General features: G+C 54.4%; 2 protein-coding genes across 14 annotated transcripts in view; one reads left to right on the top strand and one right to left on the bottom strand.

Annotated features, from left to right (window-relative positions):
- The window catches only part of PHF21A (PHD finger protein 21A), a 200,972-nt gene extending 185,449 nt beyond the window's left edge, over positions 1 to 15,523 (top strand). For 8 of the 11 annotated variants that reach the window (XM_040980161.1, XM_040980159.1, XM_040980165.1 and 5 more), the window contains 5 exons: positions 1,719 to 1,882; positions 8,374 to 8,529; positions 10,674 to 10,749; positions 11,138 to 11,241; positions 12,309 to 15,523. In XM_040980161.1, the coding sequence (XP_040836095.1) occupies positions 1,719 to 1,882; positions 8,374 to 8,529; positions 10,674 to 10,749; positions 11,138 to 11,241; positions 12,309 to 12,566 (758 nt within the window). In that variant the 3' untranslated portion in view covers positions 12,567 to 15,523. Of the gene's footprint in view, positions 1 to 1,626; positions 1,650 to 1,718; positions 1,883 to 8,373; positions 8,530 to 10,673; positions 10,750 to 11,137; positions 11,242 to 12,308 lie in introns of all 11 variants that reach the window. The other 3 variants (XM_040980168.1, XM_040980169.1, XM_040980167.1) reach the window with 1 other exon arrangement.
- Positions 15,524 to 16,814: 1,291 nt separating this feature from the next.
- LARGE2 (LARGE xylosyl- and glucuronyltransferase 2) lies at positions 16,815 to 22,860 on the bottom strand. Of its 3 annotated transcripts, XM_040980333.1 has the most exons (14): positions 22,764 to 22,860; positions 22,562 to 22,671; positions 22,163 to 22,245; positions 21,805 to 21,928; positions 21,470 to 21,641; positions 21,234 to 21,338; positions 19,382 to 19,494; positions 19,151 to 19,276; positions 18,875 to 19,030; positions 18,587 to 18,747; positions 17,957 to 18,235; positions 17,545 to 17,694; positions 17,241 to 17,436; positions 16,815 to 17,021 (listed from the first exon to the last, which is right to left on the bottom strand). In XM_040980333.1, exons 1-14 carry the CDS (start codon positions 22,858 to 22,860, stop codon positions 16,815 to 16,817), a joined length of 2,079 nt encoding a protein of 692 aa, XP_040836267.1. The 3 variants fall into 3 exon arrangements, with proteins under 3 accessions (XP_040836267.1, XP_040836268.1, XP_040836269.1); XM_040980334.1 differs by lacking the exon at positions 21,234 to 21,338; XM_040980335.1 differs by lacking the exons at positions 22,163 to 22,245; positions 22,764 to 22,860.
- Positions 22,861 to 22,941: the final 81 nt, after the last annotated feature.

Raw genomic sequence — 22,941 nt, 5'->3', positions numbered from 1 at the left:
TCTGATGCTGCAGTCCTCAGAAAGTACCACCCGCCCCCCACTCCCACCCCCCACTCACCACCCAGCCCGAGGCCACAATTAATTGGGCTGCTGATGGGCAGCAGTGCTAGGAAGACACGGATCAGATGAGCCAGAAAGACCTTGGCATCTCTTACCAAGGTCAGGATAAAAACCTGCATTTGCAATCCTTGGCTGTGCTCTCTGTAGGTAAACACAGAACATTCACTTTATGCTGCCCCTCCAGCAGCAGTGAATTCCCCAGCAAAAACACACCAGTGACATCTGTTTTTGTGTCATCGTAGATATTGTCAGTTTAGCATAGGTAGTATTTGTGTAATGCCTGACCAAACCATGGCTCCCTTGCCCCATCCTGATACAGCTTCTGACTGTTGGCAGAGTTAATGGGCCCACACACCACTCACCAGTGCTGACAGTTGAATACCCTTCTGGCTCTTTTTTTTCCCCCCTGGAGTGCTGGGCTTGCCCCTAGGGTCACTCATAGTTTAGAAGCTCTGACCCTGCTCCTTAGAAGACAAAGCCCTGACTTTTAAGCCGTAATTAGCCTGGACTCTGCACCCAGAGCGCTGACTTTTAAATCCTTTTCACATAGAAGTTTGATTTAAGATGGTCTAGCTGAAACCATCTCTCAGGGAGAGCTTTAGTTTTTTTTGTTGTTGTTGTTGTTGTTGTTCTGTTTTGTTTTTTGTTTGTTTATTCAAATATTTATTTATTTTTATTGGAGAGAAAGATCTTCCATCTGCTGGTTCACTTCCCAAATGGCCACAAAACTGGAGCTCAGCTGATCTGAAGCCAGGAGCTTCCTCCAGGTCTCTTCATGCAGATGCAGGATCCCAAGGCTTTGGGCCGTCCTCAACTGCTTTCCCTGGCCACGAGCAGGGAGCTGGATGGGAAGTGGAGCAGCCAGGACACAAATCAGTGTCCGTATGGAATGCTGGCAGATGCAGGTGGAAAATTAGGCAGTTGCGCCATCATGCCAGCCCCAGAGCCTTGGTTCTTAGGTTGGAAGTTTATCAGCATCATTGTGATGGATAAAGGGAAAACGTCTGAATTAACTGGAGAGGGTCTCTGGAACCAAAAATAGTTAAAATCATTGTGAAGGCCAGAACGTGTTAACACTAGCATCCAGGAGTAAGAATCTCTAATTTGAGTTTTGCCTCTCACCAGCAGTGAAGTGACTGAGTTATGAATAGGAGAGATAGGAGAGGCAGAAATCCTAATTGAATTGGTTTGAGAGAACTAAGAATCTATATTTTTTGTAACATGATTATAGAAAAATCATCTAGCACAGTAATGCGAAAGATAGAGGGGAAAAATGAATAACTTATTTTTACAGCTCCCATTGGGCTGTGACATCTTGCTTCTTGCACTGAAAGTTTCACATTAAGGTAATCTGGAGACCTGCTCAAATCTGCCCCTGAGTGAGGTGTTCCCCTCTTGACCAGCACTTTCTGTCTTCCTCTAAGGCTCTCCTAGCCTCCCTTTCAGTGTCCGTGGTTTTTTGTTTGGTTTTGTTTCTATTAACGTTGAAATCTTTGCTTCTCTTCCTTCCTTTGAGACTGTTGTATTAACCTTCTGTCTGCCCCCTCACTTCCTTTTCCATGCTAGCCAATGAGGAACACTGGCCAAAGGTATGTAAGATCATTTTCCCTTTCTTTCCCTCCCCCTCTCCCCTTTTGTTCCCTTCTCTTGGTATATAGGTCGTCCTCCAAAATACAATGCAGTGCTGGGGTTTGGAGCCCTTACCCCAACATCCCCCCCATCCAGTCATCCTGACTCCCCCGAAAGTGAAAAGACAGAGACCACATTCACTTTCCCTGCACCTGTCCAGCCTGTGTCCCTGCCCAGCCCCACCTCCACAGACGTAAGTAACGTGGGAAAGTGTGCGCTCTTTGTGAGAGCTGGAATCGGGAACTCCATTACCCCGTACCCCTGTTGTCTCCTCACTAACCCCCAGCAGAATGCTGTCTCCTGGGGACCCAGGCCTTGCCAGCAGGAGGCATCACACCACCAGCAGTGCAGGCCGTGCGCTCCTGAGCCCTGGCGCTCCTGAGCCGGCCTGACCTGCGGGGACTAAAGCCCAGGGCAGGGTGGTGTGGGGAAGCCAGCTCGCATAGTTGACAGGTGTGCAGGGCCTGGTCACTCATGTGTGTGACTAGAGGAATGGCAAAGGCATCCGTGCTGTGCGTGCTGCATCCTGCACAGTTTTGAAAATTGGAGATTCTCTTTAAAACATCTTTATTCAGCAGAGTGGATCGGGGACAGGTTCCTGAGAGAGTGCTGAATTCTCATCAGCCTTTGCCAGGGACAGCAGGGCTGTGAGCTAACACAGTGAGGTCCACACACCCAGCCAGCAGGCAGAGGAACAAGCAGAGACCTCCCTGCCCTCCAGGAGGGGCTCCTGGTCCAGGGAGAGGCAGACGATAAGGGAGTGACTGTATCACACATCAGGTGGTGAGCAGTGGCATGAAGCCAGATGAACAGGCTGGGGGCCCAGGTGAGATGGCAGGAGGCTGCCGTGGTGTGGAGAGTGGTGAGATAAGTCCATTCAGCAACTGCAGAAGAGGCTTCCCCGTGCAGGGAGCGACCATGTAAAGGCCCTGGAGTGCACATGTCTGACCCTAAGAAAGGGCAGGCTGGAGGCAAATGAGACCCAGAAGTGGCAGAGTTGGACCTACGGGGCTTTGAGCCTTTATTCTAAGAAAAAGAGGTGACACCTGGAAGGTTTCCACTGAAGGACTCAGTGATTCTTCAATTTTTATTTTGAAAATTTTCAGATCTGTAGAAAAGCTGTGGTAATAGTTTAAAGAGCAAATCTATACTCTTTACCTAGGTTTCCTAGTTAACATTTTGCCATGTATTTGCCTCTCTCTCTGAACAAATACATTCACACGCGTGTGTAAATACACACACATGCACACACACACTGACACTCCTTGTTTGCCGAACCATCAAGATGGTTTTGCAGACCTCATAGATTTTTTTTTTTAAGATTTATTTATTCTTATTACAAAGTCAGATATACAGAGAAGAGGAGAGACAGAGAGAAAGATCTTCTGTCCGATGATTCACTCCCCAAGTGAGCACAACGGCCGGTGCTGTGCCGATCTGAAGCCAGGATCCAGGAATCTCTTCCAGGTCTCCCACGCGGGTGCAGAGTCCCAAGGCTTTGGCCCATCCTCGACTGCTTTCCCAGGCCACAAGCAGGGAGCTGGATGGGAAGTGGAGCTGCTGGGATTAAAACAGGCGCCCATATGGGATCCCAGTGCATTCAAGGCGAGGACTTTAGCCGCTAGGCCATTCCGCAGGGCCCTGATCTTTTTTTGTTTTTTAAGTTTTATTTATTTTTATTGGAAAATCAGATATACAGAGAGGAGGAGAGACAGAGAGGAAGATCTTCTGTCTGATGGTTCACTCCCCAAGTGGCCGCAGTGGCTGGAACTAAGCCAATCCAAAGCCAGGAGTCAGAAGTTCTTCCTCCAGGTCTCTTGTACAGATGCAGGATCCCAAGGCCTTGGGCTGTCCTTGACTGCTTTCTCAGGCCACAAGCAGAGAGTTGGATGGGAAGTGGGGCCACCGGGATTAGAACCAGTGCCCATACGGGATCCTGGCACATTCAAGGCGAAGACTTTAGCTGCTATGCTGTTGCGCCGGGCCCATGGATCTTTACCCTGAAACATTTTGGTGTCTGTCTCTGAAGAACAATGATATTACCATGTATCACCACAATACGTGTGCATTTACCAAATTGAATCATGCTAACATATTTGCACATAGCATCATCCAGTCCATTATCCATTATCCAGTTATCCCAGCAATTACTTTTGTGACGCTACTTTTTCTGCTCCAGGTCTGACCCAAGGCCATTCTTGACCTTTCTGTCATGATGGTGTCTGTGCAGTTGCCTTGACTGCACAGCAGCTCAGTGTCTCTGTCTTGTTTCACATGGACACAATCGCTGCGTGGAGTGCCTGTCTCCCTGAACTGTGTGAGTGAGGGTGTGTGTGTGGCCACACTCAGTAGGTGCTGAGGGGTCCTTCTCTGTGCATAACGACAGGTACGTGGTCTGAGTTGGTGCCACCATGCGGGTCGTTATCCACCTCCCGTGGGAGTTTCCATCCAGATCATCCAGATGGTCCCCTTTTCCTCTGGCGAAGAGAACTTTGAGTCTGAGTGAGCAGCTAGTCTCCCAGCACACTGTCAGCCATGGATTCCCTGTCATTTGATGAGTCTTACCTGTGTTCATTACTTTTAAGCCATTTGCTTAAAAGATGGACTGAGGTTTTGGCAGGCTGACATTATCTGAACTTCAGAGAGGGTACTGTGAAGGAGTAGGGGGGAAGCAAATCATGCAGGCAGGGATGCTCTGACACCTTGGCCTGATGAGGAGGTGGCAGCAGACAGAGATGGGGAAAAGCATGTTTACAAATGAGGTGTCAGGGGCAGGTGTGGTAGCATAGCATGCTAAGCTCCTGTTTTCTGTACCAGAGTGCCTGATTTGAATCCTGCCTCTGCTTCTGATCCAGCTTCCTACCCATGTGCTGGGAAGGCAGCAAGTGATGAGCTGAGCAGTTGGGATCATGCCAGCCATGTGGAGACCCAAATGGAGTTCCTGGCTCCAGGAATTGGCCTGACCCAGCTCTGACTATTGTGGACATTTGTGAATGAGCAACAGATAAAATCCATCTCTGTGATTTCCTCTCTGTCATGTTGCCTTTCAAATAAATAAGCAAAGCTTTAAAAAAATATGTGAAATGAAAAGTCTGTGACCTAAACCACTCCAGGAGGATGAAGCTGTCATTACTAGGAGGAACAGGTGGTGGGGGTGGGGAAGGATCGAGCATTGAGTTTTGCGCATGTCCCAGTTCTTTGATGAGTCTTTGTCCATCTTCAGATAAAACGTCCCTTGAATCCAATGGCTCTCAGAGCTCGCTGGTGACTCACCCCCTCTCCAAAGAGCAAGGGTGTCCCTGAGGACACCCTGAGCGACAGTCCGAGGCAGTGAATAAGGTTGAGCCTTGAGAGGCCGAGGGCCTAGAAGAGTTACGTTCTGGCCTCCTTCCTGCCGTGGGCACGTGCCGGAGCAGCCATATCCTGCGTGTTTCCCAGCATTGGCCTTAACCATGGCTGCCGTTCTGTAGTGAGTGCCCGGAGTGCCCTGCGCAAGCCTGGCCTGCTGGCACGGAACACCATCCCCGCTCCCCTCCCTGAACTCCTCAGCTTCCTGGCCAGGCACCCCCTCCCCGGGTGTTATGCAATGCTCCCTCCTATGCCACTCTGCTACGCAGTGCCAACTTGTGTCTGGGTGTTTGTTTTGTTTTTATTTTTTTCATTGAGAAAGTTTTGAGCGACTGAACCCAGAAGGACCCATTCAGATCAAATCCCAAACTGAAAATTCCCGACAGGTTTGATCTTAAAATTAAAGCATTGTTCATTTCAGAAGTCTAAAGGGAAAAGAAAACTTCCTGAGTTATGCCCAGGATAGAGACAATGACTTGCCCTTTAACAGCGTACGCATCTCTGTGTGTGTTGCTGAGCCTAAGCCCCAGGTGCTGAAAGCGTATTTCATGAAAAGTGTGTCCTCCACTCCGAGCCAAGGTCTTGGACTGGTCATCTCTCAGCTTCCTGTTGTGTGATCGGAGCATGTGGCCAGTCAGTGAGGCCCAAGCCTGCCCACCATGGGGCTCCTCCCCTAGCGTGCCGAGTGGAGGAGGAACCTTGGCAGTGTGCGTCCGTGCCTCAGGTCTGCAGAAAAAGTGTGGCCTGAGGGTTGCAATTCCCCAGGGAATTGTAAAAACATTTTTTTTAAGATTTACTTATTTTTATTGGAAAAGGCAGATTACAAGGAGAAGGAGAGACAGAAAAAGATCTTCCATCCAATGGTTCACTCCCCAAGCAACTGCAACGGCCAGTGCTATGCTGATCTGAAGCCAGGAGCCAGGAACTTCCTCCAGGTCTCCCATGCGGGTGCAGGGTCCTAAGGCTTTGGCCCATCCTTAACTGCTTTCCCAGGCCACAGGCAGGGAGCCGGAGGGGAAGTGGAGCTGCTGGGATTAAAACAGGCGCCCATATGGGATCCCGGTGCATTCAAGGCATGGATTTAAGCGTAAGGCTATTGCAGTGGGCCCAGAGGGTTGTAAAATTAATACGGTATCATCTGCCAATCTCCCTGCCCCGGTTCCAAACAAACCACATTTCCCAAATCCTGCCTGGGGTGTGATGGTGTTGTCACTGATAACTAATTGAATGCGAACTTGAATGTTATTTATTTGGAGTCTAAAATTCCGTGTACTGTTTCTGTGACTTTCTGTAACTATTTCAAAAACTTAAGGTTTTTAAGCTTCTGCAACAGCAAATGTGCACACATGGAACTTGTGTGAACGGAAACTGGGTGGGGCCTTGTTAATGCTGAGAGTATGTAGGCTGCCTGATGCAGGAACCTCAGGACCTGTGTCACAGGCCACATATACGGAAAGGAAGCTTCCTTTCCTTTAGGGCTGCAGGGAAGCTGTTGAATCTTACTCCTTGACCTCTGTGTCTCTGGGTTTCTCCCACTCAGACCCCTCAGAGTGCAATATCCAGTTTGTCTCTTTTTCCTCATTGCTGATCATTTTATCTGTGCTTCATGCTGAACAGTTTGCAGTACCATGAGTTTTTTAAAAGCTTCCTAGAGATGCCGACTGAGAAGTGGGGACTCCAGTTCTAGAAAGAGCAACTGTCTGAGACTGTCGGGCACCTGCTACCCGAGTTTAATTAACTGGGCGGGCTTCCAGCGTGGCAGTTAGGGTACTGCTCAGGTCACCCAGATCCCACATCGGAACACTGACTCTGCTGCCAAGCCTAGCACCCCACTGTTGTGTACCCTGTAGAGGCAGTAGGTGAGGGCTCAAGTTCTTGGGTCTCTGCCATCCATGTGAGAAACCAGGATTGAGTTAAGGCCTCCTGGCTTCAGCCGCACCCAGCCCTGGCTGTGAGGGCATCCAGGGAGTGAACTGGGAGGTAGAATATCTCGTTTTATCTTCTCTGTCTTTAAAATAAATACAAAATGCTTAAGTGGAATTGCATGTATTTTTCCCTTTTTCCTAAGGAGTGTTGGGCTGCAGGCCCCTTGTGAGTGGGCTGCTGAGCACTGAGCCTGGAAGCTGCCACTGCCCCCAGTTGGCCAGGTCACCTGCACGGCAGAGCAGTCATTCTTAGGGTGCCGACAGGTCCTCAGCTTATCTGCAAGGCAGCAGTACAACTTGGAAACAGTGCCTTTTCCACGTGTGTACATGTGCTCTACGCCTTTTTACTGCCCAGAGTTAATTTTTCTTTTCAAGGAAAATGAAAATTCACCCACTGTAGGATGTACCATACAACTTCTCGCAACCTGTTTTCTAGGCAAATTATAAAATTGTCTTTGCTTTAGAGATAGACTGTAGGGCCAAGGGGGCTGCTGCTTCGGTGGTGGTGGTGGTAGAGGCGGCAACTGGACGTTGCTCTCTGTCGTGTCATTCCCCGCGCGAGGCCCTGTGGCAGAATAGCCTGGAAGCGTTTGCTTGCTGGGGGCCTCGGGCCTGTCCTTCTCTTCCCTCCCCAGGTAGCCTTTCCCAAGGACAGGCTGGAGAGGACTTGGTGACGCACAGCTCTTTTTCTTGGTGTGTCTTCTCCACATTCTGCAGCAGACTGACCTTGGTGCTGAGTCTGTCTCAGATGGGGCGGAGGAGAACCAGGCTGGGCCAGCATGATGCATTTCCTAGGGAGGAAGAGAGTCCTGGAACAAAATGGCCCATGGAACGAGAACGTCGGAGCCTGACTCTGAGAGGGCACTGTCAGCTGTTGCTTTGGCTTTTCAGATCCTTCATGTTAGAAAGCTCGTACGAGTTTAATTTGCTCCTGACTTAATCTTTTCACCAACTTAACACTATATATATATTTTTTCTTCTCCCCGAACAAGGAGCTTAGTAAAATTCCATTTCTCACCTGTCTTTCCCAGTCCTCCCAGCTGCCCCCAGAAATGATAGGTAATGAGAACTGCTTGTATCATACTGTAAAACACTTTGATGAGTGGATTGCTGTGCCTGTCACATTTCTGGCCCGGGGGTTGGACTTTACCAAAATAGCGTAAATACCGAGCTGTCCCCTCTAAAGTGAATTCAGCCCTGGTCCAGTACACTCTAGTGTGAAATGAAGCATACTGCTCCCACCTGGTGCTCCGCTCACAGAGCAGGTGGGAGCGTTGGTCCTGCTCTTGATGCTCCTGTGACGTGCTGGAGGGGCAGCTGTCACACCACTGTTATGCAACCAGGTGCACAGCTTAACACTCAAACGTTACATTTTTTTCTCGCTTTTCTTGCCTTCCCCACCCATTCGTAGGGTGATATCCACGAGGACTTTTGCAGTGTGTGCAGAAAAAGTGGCCAGTTACTGATGTGCGACACGTGTTCCCGTGTGTATCACCTGGACTGTTTAGAGCCTCCACTGAAAACCATTCCCAAGGGCATGTGGATCTGCCCCCGATGTCAGGACCAGGTAAGGCGGTAGGCGGGTTGGCCAGGTGCGCGGGAGGAGTGGATGTGCCCCTGATGTCAGGACCAGGTGTGGTGGTGGACAAGTCTGCCAGGTGCAAGAGGAGGAGCGGGCCAGTGCCACAGGGAGGCCTTCCTTCCCCTTAGAGTCTAGTGGAGGCAGAATCGCCCTCTCCCCCCACGGTTGTTCAGGACAGCACTCGCATGTACAACTTTAGTTCCTGCAGAGGTTTTCTCTCCTGCTACCATTGTTCTTTTTTTTTTAAATATTTATTATTTTTTTATTGGAAAGGCGGATATACAGAGAGGAGAGACAGAGAGGAAGATCTTCCGTCCGATGATTCACTCCCCAAGTGAGCACAACGGGCCGATACTATGCCGATCCGAAGCCAGGAGCTTCTTCCGGGTCTCCCACGCGGGTGCAGGGTCCCAAAGCTTTGGGCCGTCCTCGACTGCCTTCCTGGGCCACAGGCAGGGAGCTGGAAGGGAAGTGGGGCTGCCGGGATAGAACCGGCGCCCATATGGGATCCCGGGCGCGCAAGGCGAGGACCTTAACCACTGCGCCACTGTGCTGGGCCCATCCTGCTACCATTGTTTTTACGCTGCCTTTCTGTATTTGAAATGGCTGGCCGTACACTTTATTTTTTTTTTAAGATTTATTTTTATTGGAAAGGGAGATTTACAGAGAGAAAGAGAGATCTTCCATTCACTGGTCCATCCCCCAGATGGCCCCACAGCTGGAGCTGAGCCGATCTGAAGCTGAGGTAGTCTTCCACATGAGTGCAGGGTGCCAATGACGTCAGCCATCCTTCACTGCTTTCCCAGGCCATAAGCAGAGAGCTGGAGCACCTGGGACACAAACCAGTGCCCATACAGGATGCCCGTGCCATGGGGTGAAGGATTAGCTTGCTGTGCCAACATACCATCCCCATCTTAGCTTGCACTGTAAGACAAGACACTGGTGCACTCATTTTTGGAAAAGATGTTAACTGCTGCATCCCATGTGCCAGGTTTGAGGCCTGTCTCTGCTGCTGATAGCTCAAGTGCTTAGGTCCGCTGCCACTCCCATGGGAGACCCACATGGAGTTCCCAGATGCTGGCCTCCACCTGGCCTTACCTGGGCAGTTGTGGACATCTGGCAGGTGAACCAACAGATCTGGGATCTCTATTCTATGTCATGTTCTCTCCCTCTCTATCTTTCTAATAAAGTGGAAAAATAAAAAGCCCTGACTCATTTCATTCTCTCTCATTCTCTAAGAAGTCAAAATCCAGTATATGATGTTAAAATGCTTCTGTAGAAATAAAATTCCTGTACAAAATTGTACCACAAAATTCAAAATAAAAATATATTTATAAAAAAAATAAAATCCCTAAAGGAAAATAGCCAGTTTGATGAACTCAAATATTATGCAGTGCACTTTTAAGTTCTGTTGAAAGCAGGCTCTGAGAGCTGACTGTGAAATGCTATCTTGACATTCATGGACTTAAAAAGACAAGCATCAGTGACTGTCCCGGCTCCCTAGGTGTTGTTTCCAGCCCCCTTTTCTCAGCTACCCACATATCTCTTTATGATATGCCTTTACTGTAATGTGTTTCAAGGTAGACAGAGTGTAAATAATAAATTAGCAGTGGCCCAACGGCCATTGGGCTTCTGCTCAGCTGCTGGAATCCCCATCCCACTGTCTCCTGGGAGAGTAAACTCTTCTCCTCTGGTGGTGCTTGGCGACCCCCTGGCACTCTTCTACGCAAGGTCTAGGCTCTGCATTGGTGCCAACAACTGAGGCTTGGTGAAGGTGACTTTGGGGGACATGCAAAGCTGGAATTGGGACAGGTATCTCTTGTCGAAGCAGGTGCAGAACCTTGCCTGTCAGAGCCACCATCGTATCACGCTGGAGAGCAGCCGCTGTCAGAGAGTTTCACCGCTGCCCAGCAGGGGTGGGGCTGGTAGGCGTTGTAGAACAGCAAGGCTGCTCACCCAGGTCCCAGGCTGGGCAGGTCGTTAAGCCTGCCCTCCAGAGTACTGCTGCTGCTGTAGGCCCTTGGTAGAATTTGCCTACCAGCTGCTCTCGGCCCTGCTACCTGCTGCTACTGAGAGCATGTGTGGGTTTCTGCCTCCTTCCCAAGATTAACTTTTGTAAACCTTTTCAGATGCTGAAAAAGGAAGAAGCAATCCCGTGGCCTGGAACCTTAGCTATTGTGCATTCCTATATCGCCTACAAAGCAGGTAAAGAAGTACCCATTCCTCTCTTTTGTAAGCTTCCCCTCAACAAAAGGAATTGCTGGAAAGCAGCATGCCTTTCATCCTCAAAAGGAAAGTTAAAAACAAAACACTTTGAATGAAGTAGAAAGTTTATATAGCATCTGGGGGGGGCGGGTAGGAAAGACACTAAGTGGCATCTGTTTCCTGTCATGCTGGCCCACACCGCTGAGAGGTTTCTCCGCCCCCGAGGCTCCGCGGAAGGGCAGGGCAAGGTGGGCAGGTTCTGTGCCCAGCTCTGGGACTCGGGAGCTTTGGGGCAAACACCTGCGCTGGCAAGCATCCTCAGCCCAGAAGCCTTTCCAAAGAGTTCACTGTTCAAGACTCCACTTCTCCTCTTCTCTCCCTTCTTCAGCAAAAGAGGAAGAGAAGCAGAAGCTACTTAAATGGAGCTCAGATTTGAAGCAAGAGCGAGAACAGCTGGAGCAGAAGGTGAAACAGCTCAGCAGCTCCATAAGTGTAAGTGAGCCGCACGCCCTCATGGAGTTGGCTGCCTGCAGGGTCACAGACCCCTCTGCTCATGGCAGTGCCTGCAGCCGGCGGTAGTAACGGGGCTGCCCGAGTTCATGAACCTGATTACCAGGCCTCAGGGAGAGGCAGCTTGCCCTCCCGTTAGAGCCGTGCCCTCGGCTGCTGGCCAAGTGTGAGTTGGGGCCTCTGCCAAGCTCAGGAACACTCTCCGGCCTCAGTCTCAGCGAAGCCTTCTCTGGTCTCCTGGCTGCAGAGCCAGTCAGGCAGTGGGCACAGCTGGGGCACACAGGCCTTCCCTATCACTGGGTGACACTTGCTGGGTCCCATCTGGGAGTGCTTCTAAGTCACCCCTGCAGCCCTTGCCCTCAGCTGACCAGTGTGAGGAAGAGGGCCTTAGGGGTGCCTGGGGTGGGTGCCCAGGTGGGCAGGGTGGGTGTCCCCAGGGGCACGGTGGCACTCCCTCACAGGAGCAGGTTCTCTGCGGCCTTGAGCAGCTGCCTGATCCCCATGGGCACTGGTGGTGCTTGGGACTGGCTCGCTCACCACCTTTGCCCATGGCATACGGATTTAACATCTCTCCTTGCCTGGAACCAGGGTCAGCAGGGACAGAGGCTGGGGCAGAAGGCCCGTCAGGGCTGAGTGCAGGGCCTACTGGGTGTTACCCTTCGGCCCTGGGCTGTTCTGGTTCTCACTTCCCACCGCCCTACCTCCCTAAGTTCTCTGACTGACCAGGCCTCAGCAGGCCTTCCAAGAGACCACGTAACAGTGACTGGCATTCTACCTGAAGAACCCAAACACAGCCACCCCTGCTCAGGCCAGCTGCAGGCACTTTAGGTCCGTGCTATGACTGTGTTGGTGCCAGTCTGTCATTCACTGCGTTGGCTCTTGCGCACGCCCTTCCCTCAGGCGGCATAATGCACTGCAGGGCAGAGCAGGGCCAGGCCTCAGAGCCTCTGGTGAGCTGCTGCTTGCGGCTGCGTTTCCGGGGAGGGGGAGCACCTTGCCCCCCCCCCCGGGGCTGCCGGGCTCAGCGCCCCCTTTGTCTTCCGCTGCAGAAATGCGTGGAGATGAAGAACACCATCCTGGCGCGGCAGAAGGAGATGCACAGCTCCTTGGAGAAGGTCAAACAGCTCATCCGCCTCATCCACGGCATCGACCTCTCCAAACCTGTGGACTCGGAGGCCGCCGTGGGGGCCATCTCCAACGGCCCGGACTGCACCCCCCCCGCCAGCGCCACCCCCTCTACGCCGGCCCCCTCCCCAGCCTCCCAGAGCTGCACAGCGAACTGTAACCAGGGGGAAGAGCCGAAATAACAGCCCCTCCAGGAGGAGCTGCGGGGCCCCGGCGGCGAGGAGAGCAAAACCCTGAAGACTCTAGCGAAGCCAAGCCGGATTCCTTCTGGAAAGTGCAGAATTCTTTTGGTTCTTTGGTTCCAGAGAGAGAGAAGATGCGTGTGCCAGGTGGCACCGGAGTTTGCCAATTGACCTTCTCGTCCTGTGTGTACATGCAAAGACTGGACCGTGTTCCATGAGATAGTGCCAGCTGGAGGTGCTGTGCCAGCACCATGCCAAGTGAAATAATATATTTACTCTCTCTATTATACACCAGTGTGTGCCTGCAGCAGCCTCCACAGCCACCACGGGTTTGTTTCTGTTCTGTTGGGTGGGGAGCAGGGGCGGGCGGAGGGAGGAGAGCAGGTTGAGAGCCTTGTCGCCAAGCCGGTCGCCGAGGTGGGGAAAGCAAGTCCAAAGAGCGAGCGTGTGGGCTCTCCTGTTTCCAGACTCTCACTCGAAAACCAAAAAAGGAAACCGACATAGAAGTCGCCCCAGCGCCCACCAGCGGGCAGGGGCGGCGGGGGAGGGGGCCAGCAGTGGGGAGCTCTATCGAAGAAACAGTATTTACTCTGGTGGGCAGGGAGGGGCGGGGCCACAGTGCCAGGGGAGGTGGAGGTCAAGAACAGCCCCAGGCCCTCCTCCCCACTGGGGTGCCCTGTCCTGCTCGGTGGAATCTCACACCTCCATGGTGACTCTCCAGTCCCTCCCTCAAGAGCAAGGAGACCCCCCCCCAACCATGGCCTTCCGTGAGACAGAAGGGCGAGCGTCCAGGAAGGGAAGCAGGTGGGTCCAGAGATTTTACTTGAAAATGAGCACCATCCCTTTTCTATATTTATAAGAAGAGAAGATCTGAGCAAAGCAGCACGTGACCCAGGGGTGTGGGAGACGAATGGGGACAGTTCTTTTTCTCTCTTTCGATTTTTGGTTTTTTTTTTTTTTGGTTTTGTTCTTTTTTTTTTTCCTTTAAAGAAAGGTTTATTTTGTTGTTTACTTTTTTGGTAACAAAAACTAAACTAAGGAATCGCGACGCTGTTTTCAGGCTGACAGTCCGGTGAGGGTCGCCGAGACCGTGCATGGTAGAGTAGGCGTCCTAGTGTCCGTGAGGTCCCGTGAGTCTTCGTGAGTCCTGTGTCATCGTCCGGCCACTGTTTTTTTATGCAAGGGCAAAAATCTTTGTATCTGGGGGAAAAAAAAAAACAAACAAGCAAACAAACTTTTTTTAAATTAAAAAGGAAAATAAAAGATATTGAGGTCTTCCTAGTGTTAATTAAATTAAGATCAAGGTAAGAAAACGTTGTAAAAAAAAAAGAAAAGAAAAGAAAAAACTACAAAAGTGCTATTTGTTTCCTAAAAACAGTGATTTCTATTAAAAAGGTGTCAGAACTGGAGCAATGCCGTGTAGTTACACTTTTTTGAGCACAGAACCTGCTCATCATGGTGACATTTGGCTATGTCTTCTGCCTCTAGACGGGTGGGCCAGTGTCCGCGAAGGGCGGGACAGGGACCTCAGCTCCTAGGTGGGACACCCACAGCAGCTGTGCATGGTGGCCCCAGCACCGAGGAGCTCCACAGATGTTGCTGGCTAGCTGCCTCCCTTTGGTGCTGTTCTAGGTCTCCAGGCACCAGCATTCTGAGCGCCTGGGGTGAGGGGGGTGAGGACGCTGCTGAAGGCATAGACTGCAGAGCTGCCAGGGCCTGTGGACCCCAGCCCTGGCTGAGTGGTGTGCAGGGTGGGGACAGGTTAGCTACTTTAGTTATTTTAGCCCTGGTCACTTAGGAAGAACAGAGGAGTAGGAAGAGGGTACCTACCTACCAGCTCCCTGGGTGAGAACGGCAACACCTGCCTTGGCACAGCCTAGGGTGGCCTCGCCTCTGGCAAGACTCCACCAGCATTTACAAGGTTCAGGTCGGCCTTGAGCCTTGCAGGGAGTTGGCCAGATGTGGCTGGAGTGGGGCAGGGGGAGGCTGGAGGCTGTGCACCCTGGCTCCCCAGCTCTGGTGACGGCTTATGGAATCTGAGAGTGATAGACACCCAGGGGTGTCTCCTTGCTGTGGTTAGCCCCGGAGACATGGGGGTGAGCTACGAAAGCCAATTTACGCACACCACGTCCATTCCTCCTCCTGTGGGTGTCATGGCAGCAAGTTTGGGGGCCGTGCCTAGTCAGGATGTGCCGGAGATGCCCAGACTGGCGGTAGGAGTAGTTGGCAGAGAACCAGAGAGGAGCCCCGTCTGTCTTCACGCTATCCTGTTGGACTTGTCTGGGCCCATCTTTTCTCAGGAGGGGGCGGGAAGCCATCGTCACCAGCGGCCTTTGTCTCAGCTGGGGTCTCTGCCACCCACCCGCTGACCTCACCTGAGGTTGGGAGGGGTGTGCATGGCTGAAGAAGTTCAGGTTGAGCAGCTTAGTGTGGCAGTCAGCAAGGATCTAAAGGGCAGCCCCACCCCCAAAGCTCATGAACTCAAATTCCAAGACATTGCTCGGTGGTAAAGTCCCCTCCCCCAGTCCGGCCACTAGGTCTCCTTGACTTCCCGCTGTCCTGCCGAGACTGGGTGCCCCCTGCAACAACCAGGACCTAGGCTCTGGCACCGCCCTGCGCCTGAGCTATCCCTGCTGCTTGCCCCTTGCCTTCAGCAACCTGCTCTGCTCTTCTTCCTCCCCCATCCCCACCCCTACCCCTAGAGCTGAGCATTGCCCGCTGGGCCTGGGATGAGGCAGGCCTTGTGGGTAATGAGGTCAGGCTGCCTGCATCCCCACCTTGCACATTCCTGGCCTGCAGCTCGCTTTACCTCTGATGCCTGCTGGGGCTTGCCTCACTTCCACTGAGCTCCACCCTTCCTGATCATTCAGGCCTTGGGGATGCGCCTGTTGGCTGTACCTGTCATAGATTTGCTGGCTGGGGGAAGCCTCCAGCCAGCACTGTGCCAGCTCACTCTACAGGGTCTCCCCCTCTGTCCCTTCGGCTTTCTGGCTCAGGCCCAGCAGGTGGCGTGAGTACACACCTCAGCACACAGCTCCTTCCCTGAGGGTAACAGCACCGGCTCGCCTCCACCTACCACCTCTGGCACTTACCCCGTGGGGGTCCACGGACCCTCGGTGGGTGCTGGCCGCCAGCCCCCCAGCTCTCACAGCCTTTCATTCCTGTTGGGGCAGTGTGGTCTCTCTCACTAATCTAAAGGGCTGAACTGTAGAGACGGGACAAAGGCTCTTAGGGAAATAGGATGGATGGTGTGGCAGAGGGACATTTTGCAGGCCTGGGATCTGCAGAATGACTAAAATTCTGTAGACTCCTCCACCCCCATTCTGCTGGCAGCCTTGGCAAGAAACAGGAGTCTCACTCCCACCTTGCCTGTCCTCCCCTGGGAAGACTCCTGGCCCTGCCACTGGAGCAGAGAGCAGGCAGCTGGACAACCAGAGAGCCAGGCTGGGAGATCTCTTTAACACAGGGAGGGAAGGGCACCCTGGCTCCCCAACTTGGCTCTTCTTCCCAAAGGACTCCACCAGCCCCGGCAGCAGCCTTGGGTCCCTGCATCCCTTTGAGAGTCTTGGGTTCTCAGCCTAGGGAGTCGTGGTCTGGCAGGGCAGGGAGGCCAAAGGCTAGCCAGTCCCGGCAGAGCCAGCCAGACCCCAGTCCCGTTTGTGTCCGTGCCCTTTGTGATTGCAGTCTTGGTAGAACTTGTATTTGGAGTTTTGTGCTTCAAAGTTTTTGTTTCTGTTTGTTTGATTTTTTTGTTTTCAGGGGGTGGGGGGGATACAGAGCAGCTGATCAATTTGTATTTATTTATTTTAACATTTTACTAAATAAAGCCAAATAAAGTCTCTTGAGCCTCATGGTGTTGGGTCTGGGGCATGGGAGGGTGGGCAGGACATACTCAAGCCCTGGTCCTAGGGAATTGGGGCCCTCCACCTTTCCACCAGCCAGCTATGCCTCTCGGGTCACCCATACCCTCCTGCCTCAAAGAGCCCTCAATACCCTAGAAGCAGGCGGACAGGAAAGGAAAAATTTTACAACTTTTTATTATAAAAATGGAGTTACAGTTAAGGATGAGGGATCCCACTGTGGGGTTAGCAGCAAGGAGAGGACCCCAGGACCCAGCCCAAAGAGACCTTAAATAATTTAAATTGCACAAGAGCAGGCAGGAAGGTGGGCAGAGCAAGTTTGCTCCAGTGTCTGCACGGAGAGTCTGTGACACAGCAGGTGCAGCTGGTGCGGGCACAGCCTCCGGGCTCAGGCCAGGCTCCGCGGCTGCAAGGCAGTGAGGTATTTGAGGGCAGCAGCCCCGTAGTGGCGGGACAAGTCCTGGTGGAACTCTTCCTTGAGGGCCTGGAGGCAGTGGCGGTAGGTGGAGCTGGAGCGGAAACGGGACAGGTCAAGGCTTGGCGCGTGGGGCAGGTGGATGGTGAAGGCCTCAGGCAGCACCAGGAGCTCGTATTCCTGTAGTGGGGTAGGCAGAGGGCATGGCCAGGCTGGGGGGCGGAGGGCAGCAGGCTACTACTCCAGAGCCCCCAGGAGCTAAAGCAAGGGTGGGTGAGAAGGCAGGAGGTTTTGGCTCATGCCTGAAAGGCAAGTCCTGCTGCAGAGCAAGGATCAGGGGCTCCATGGACCGGGAAGGGTGAGACTCAGAACTGCTGGTGGGCCAGGCACCCTCCTCACCTGTGCATCAAGCTCCACAATGTGTGCCACCTTGTTCCAGCCAAAGCCCACAAAGCGGGGATCATACCGGGGACAGTCACGTGGCACCACCACGTAGGGCTCGTAGTCAGCTGCCCACTGCACATGGTATGGCACCTGGGCCTCCCGCCAGCGGGCATAGTCTGTGGGCGCATGTCCCTGGGGCCACTCGTGGTACCTGTGCAGTATGATCAGGGGTGGGAGCCAGGTAGAGACTCGTAGGAACTGCTGGGTGGGTGGCAGGCGGGTCGGTGCAGGAGGGCACCAAAGCAGCGGTCTGTTCTACCTGAAGGTGTGGAGGGAGCCGGCGTCCAGTAGGCCCAGCAGTTCTGCCTTGGAAGTGGGAAAGCTGAAGCGGTAGTGCAGAGTCTCAAATGCCGGCACTACCAGCGCCACCTTGCGCGCGCTGCCCAGCTCCAGCTGCTCGATGGAGGCCCTGAGCGGGGAGAGCCACGCTCAGGAGGTGGGCACTCTGCCATGAACCCGGGGCCCAGCAATCCAGCCACCAGAAGATCTGGCTTTGGAGAGGTAGCTTGCCCAGAAGCCACAGGGCATGCATGACACCAAACAGAGCTGTGCTTGGCAGCAGGCCCTGGGCTGCCCTGCGTTCAACACCTTCAATTCCCTCCCAACCCACCCTGCACAGAGCACCAGCCAGGAGCAGGGACAGCTGTCCACGCTGCCCCTTGCAGGCCCACCTGAGGTAGTCGTAGAGAGAGTAGGCAGGCAAGAAGTCAATATCACTGAGGAAGACGTAAGGCGTCAGGGCCTGAGCCAAGGCCACATTGCGGAGCTGGTTCACTGGGTAGAGGGGACCCTCACGGTACATTACGTGGTAGGCCATGTTCTGCCGGGCCGAGAGAACCGGCGAGGCTTCGACAAACCGCAGGAACTGTTGGGCCTCTGCATCTGTCAGGTACAAGGCCAGGCTCATGGGGCCCGGCCAGTGCCTGCACAGTGCTTCCAGCATCTGTAGCCTGGGGTGAGGGGGGTGGTCAGCCCAGCTGGCGGGAGGACCTCCCCTCAAGTGAGCTGCTGCCAGCACCCCCTCTCCCGGGAAGGGGGACATAGCACTGCTGAGCACTGGGAAAGGCGGGTGTGATTGAATCTTCACAACCAACCCACTTCCCATTTGACAGATGGGAATACTGAGGGTCCAGGCATGTCCCCCATGAGACTCCAGAGGGGGGCAGTTCCAGGAACCTGTGAGCTGCAGCCCAAGCTCTAAACTCCCAGGCCAACAATCAAGGTCTCCGACTCCTGGAAGGATAGGCCTCATGCTGCGCTGCACCCTCCCCAGACCCCAAGGCTGCCCTGGGCACTCTTACCGGTCCATGGAGAGCTGTGCCACCAGGGTGACGTCATGAGTCTGGGGCGTTGGCGGCTCATGGGGCAGGAAGGTGATGTGCACACGGTGCACAGTGAGCTGCTGCTGGCGAAACTCGAAGCAAGGATCCTCCTCGTCCAGCTGTGCCAGGGCCTGCTGCAACTGAGCAGCGACAGCACTGGCGGGTGAGGGGGCTGGGGTGGGGACAACATGGCTGCCAGCCAGAGATGCCACCAGAGTAAGAGAACTTTCCCTGGGGGTGGCAGACTGATGTTCCTGCTTCTCCTACCTGCTCAGCCCCGGGTGGCGGCGGGCTGGGACACCCAAAGAGCTCTCTGCGCAGCAGGTTCCCGTCGTACTCCAGAAAGCTCAAGTGGAAGTTGCGGAAGAATCCAGCGTGCTTGTTCTTCACCTGCAGCTTCTTGGGCGAGTTCCAGTGGATCACCTGTAACCCAGGAAGCTTTCAGTGGGATGGGGCAGGAGCATGGTGCAGCAGGGTCCCCAGCATTGCTGGCTGGGGCACCCCATCTCATTCATCACCCCTAACCCTGGGCTGTCCACTTGCCTTGAGATCCGATGCTTCGGAGTAACAGTGCTCGGCCAGCGTGTGCTCAGACAGCTGCACGTTCCAGACGCAGGGCAGGGGCCGTACCAGTCCCGGGTGCTCCTTGATGACGGCATTGAAGATGTCCTGGGTAGAGGCACTGTCATAACTCGGCCCCAAGCCATCGCCAGTCCACCCCTCTTCCACCAGCCGCCTCCCCGCCACAGCCCCGCCCAGGGATATGCCCCGCACCTGGTCAGCCAGTGAGGTGGCAGGCAGGGTGACGAGCTCCCGCCGGGCTGTCAGCCTCCACAGCTGCTCCCACCCAGCCTGCTGCAGCCGGCTCAGCCACAGCAGGATCACACCTGCCAAGGAAAGGGGAGGGGAGGAGGTCACCATGCCCAGGAACACCGCAGGTACCCGTCACATGCTGAAGCTGCAGTCCACAATGCCTCAATACGTGTGCCCGTGCTGGTGGTGACGCCACAGGATTATTTCACTCCTAACCCATTTGCTGGACAGGCACCAAGGCCAGATCGTGCTGTCTGTGGGACTTTGTTCTTCCAAGGACTGCTGGCTATTTACCGCACTACTCACAGGCTGCACACAATGATCAGCGTAAACAATGAGCAAGCTATGGGCATCTCGCATTCCGAGTCCTGCCTGCAATCGCCTCGGAAGTTTTCACCGCTCCAGGTGGCATGTTCCCACCACGGAAGATGTTGGCACAGCAGTGGAGTCACGTGACATACATTTTCAGAATGTACCCCCTCCCTCTTCTGCCCTGCCCCGTCAGTAAGCGACACAGGACTCGGCTGTGACCAAGGATGACCTCTTTCACCACGGAATCGTGGTGGGGGAAAAGGCGCTGCGTGTGAGGCAGCTTGCAGAGCCCCTTCACGTGGCTGCCTGCTCACACTCAGTGACCACACTCCACTTTACCAGATGAGAAAACTGAGGTTCAAGGGCAGGCACATGGCATGGCACGTTAAGCCACCACCTGCAGCACCAGCATGCCATAGAGCTGCCAGCTGAAGTGCCAGCAGCTCTGCTCCTGATCCAGCTCCCTACTAATACGCCAGGAAAGCACTGGACGGCCCACGTGTTTGGGCCCCTGTATCCACACAGATGACCTGAATGAAGCTCCTGGCTTTGGCCTGGCCCAGCCCTAACTCTTAGCCATTTGAGAACTGAATTGGCAAACGGGAGAATTCTCTCACTCGCTACCTCTCCCTCTCCGTAACTCTGCCTTTTAAATAAATAACTAAACCTTCAAGAACAAAGCCGAGACTCAAGAAGACCAAGACAATTGACTGAAGTCTCCCGGCATGTATTTGTGGGTAACGGAATTAAAAGATACGTTTAAGGGTCAGCGCTGAGACGCAGCAGCTGAAACTGCCACTTGCAATATTGAGATGCCCCACTTCTGACCCAGCTCCCTGCCAGTGCACCTGGGAAGGCAGTGGAGGATGGAGAACCCCAGACTGCTGGCTTTAGTGTGGCTCAGCGCTGGCTGTTGTGGCCATTTGGGGAATAAACCAATGGAATGGAAGAGAGGTGTGTGTGTGTGTGTGTGTGTGTGTGTGTGTGTGTGTGTGTGTGTGTGTGACAGAGTATCTTTTCAAAGTTTATTTTGGTGCAAAACAACCCACTGAAATCCAAAGATATAAGCTGTCTTCCTAACATTCATGGAAAGTATGCATTATGAGAAAACCAGGCAAGGATCTCAAAAGTTTTTGCACTAAAATAAACTTTTAAAACTGCCTACTGAGGAGACAGGAGTCGGGAACTCGGTGCAGGTGGCCTGCGTGGCAGCAGAGTCCTGGAACCCGTCCTCAGCTGCTTCCTCGCAGGCACTCAGGAGCAGGAAGCTGGAGCCTAGAGCGGAGCTGGGATTCAAACGTAGGCCCTTGGCTATGGGGTGCAGGTGACATTAGTGGCATCTCACTGCAGGGTTGCATGCCCACCCACTCCACTGTTGGTGACTCGTTGAAGTCTCCTCGTTCAGCCCACACTCCCTCCACAGCCTGACTCTTCCCAGATGGGCCAGATGCCCAGGCCCCTGGCACCCAGCCCCTTCGGCCGTCGCACCCACCGTCCCCACCTGTGTTAAATCCTCGGCCTAGGGCAGGCCAGGGCCTGTGGTTCTTCCAGAGGTTTCCCAGGTACCAGTCACTCTGATTCTCCACAACACCGATCACCTGCTCGTCTGTGAGGGAAGGGCGTGAGGGAGCCTGAAGTGGTCCAGGGCCGGCCCATGGCAGGGGTGGAGAAGGGGCTGGCCTCCTGGGCAAGCTCTGGAGGGAGGTTGCCTGCAGGGCAAGTTCCCAGGTCTCTCACCAGAAAACTCAGCAAAAAGCGCCCAGAGCTCAGCGATGTCAGAGGCAAAGGTGACGTCGGTGTCCAGGACAATGACCCGGGTCAGGTTGGCCGGCAGGATGGCAGGCAGCACGAGTTTCATTAGCCCGTAGACACCGGAGTAGTGTTTGTTGGGGATCCAGGCGACCTGGGGCTGTGAGCCAGAAGGGCAGCGTGTGAGCCAGCAGCCTTGGACAGCTGGGGTGTGGAGCACAGGTGGCCGAAGGCAGGGAGATGGACTTAAGAGCGTCCCCATGGCTCCAGTGCCACCGTGCCTGGGTGGCAGGAGAGAGGTGGCCCCAGCCAGGCTCCTGTACCTTGAGAAGATCGGCGGCGTAGAAGCTGACCTGGACGGCAGGCACCATCCACGTGTGGAACAGCATCTCCAGGATGTTTCTGGCCACGGTGTCAGTCACCAAGTGCAGGTGCAGCGGGTTCTTCCTTGAGGGTGGACAGGCAGGCAAGCAAGTCTGGGAAGCCCCAGCCAGACAACCCCCCAGTCTGGGACTCAGGCCCTTACTTCTAGTAAACAACTCAGAGGAGGAGGAGCTGGGCACTGCCCCCAGCCGTCCCAGCTGAGAAAGCTGAAGCTCCTGGACTCAGGGACTTGTGTAGGACTTTGTCCCCAGCAGGTCCCCCAGCGCTGACCCTCCTCCACGCACCACTAGCTCCTACCTGTAGAACAGCAGGGACTTCACCAGGGTAGTGACCTCCCGGCTGGAGTTGTGTCCCGCACACACGATGGCCACGTGCAAGATCTGGGGAAGGAAACCGAGTCACCGGCAAACCTCCCCTCCCCTCTCCTTCCCTTCCCTCTTCGCTGCAGGGTAAGGGTCCACGGTGGAGCCGGTCTGGCTCAGGGCATCCATCCAGCGCCAGAGCTAGAGGAGCTGGGCAGGACAGCAGGCTGTGACCCCTGAGCGTCCCAAACTGGGACCTAGAGGCCAGGCGCCGCAGGGCAGGGAGGTGCGCCCCAGCCCAGGCGATCCCAGCGGGCCACCAGGTGCGGTGATTCGCACAGGTGTCCAGCGGGCGCCGCCCCCAACGCCACCAGCGGGACAGGGGCGCACCTACCTCACACTTGGGTGGCAACGGCGGCTGCGGGACACAGCTGGAGCGGTTGTGGCCCCCGTGGCCCGCCAGCGGGTCTTCCTCGAGGGTAGCAGCTGCCCGCAGCCGTCCATCTGGAGGGACACGTGGCGTAAGCGGGCGGATGGGAGGGGGAAGGGGACATTGTGGGTCGCCTGTCCACCTTCTCCCGGCTCACGGCGCTCACCCTCTGGGTCCCCTCCGAACAGGAAGAGTCCGACGAGGAGCAGCAGGAGCAGCAGCGCGGCGGCCCCCAGCGCCCGCAGGCGCCCTCGAGGCAGCATGGCCGTCGGCGGGGCCGCTCAGGGCGGCGGGGCGCGACCCGGGGCAGCGGGCTCCATCGCGGGCCCTTTACGGACGGGAGG

This window comes from Ochotona curzoniae, unplaced genomic scaffold, assembly GCF_017591425.1.
Source record: "Ochotona curzoniae isolate NIBS_2020 unplaced genomic scaffold, NIBS_Ocur_1.0 contig_3432, whole genome shotgun sequence".
NCBI lineage: Eukaryota > Metazoa > Chordata > Mammalia > Lagomorpha > Ochotonidae > Ochotona > Ochotona curzoniae.
This window is presented reverse-complemented; position numbering and strand designations above follow the sequence as displayed.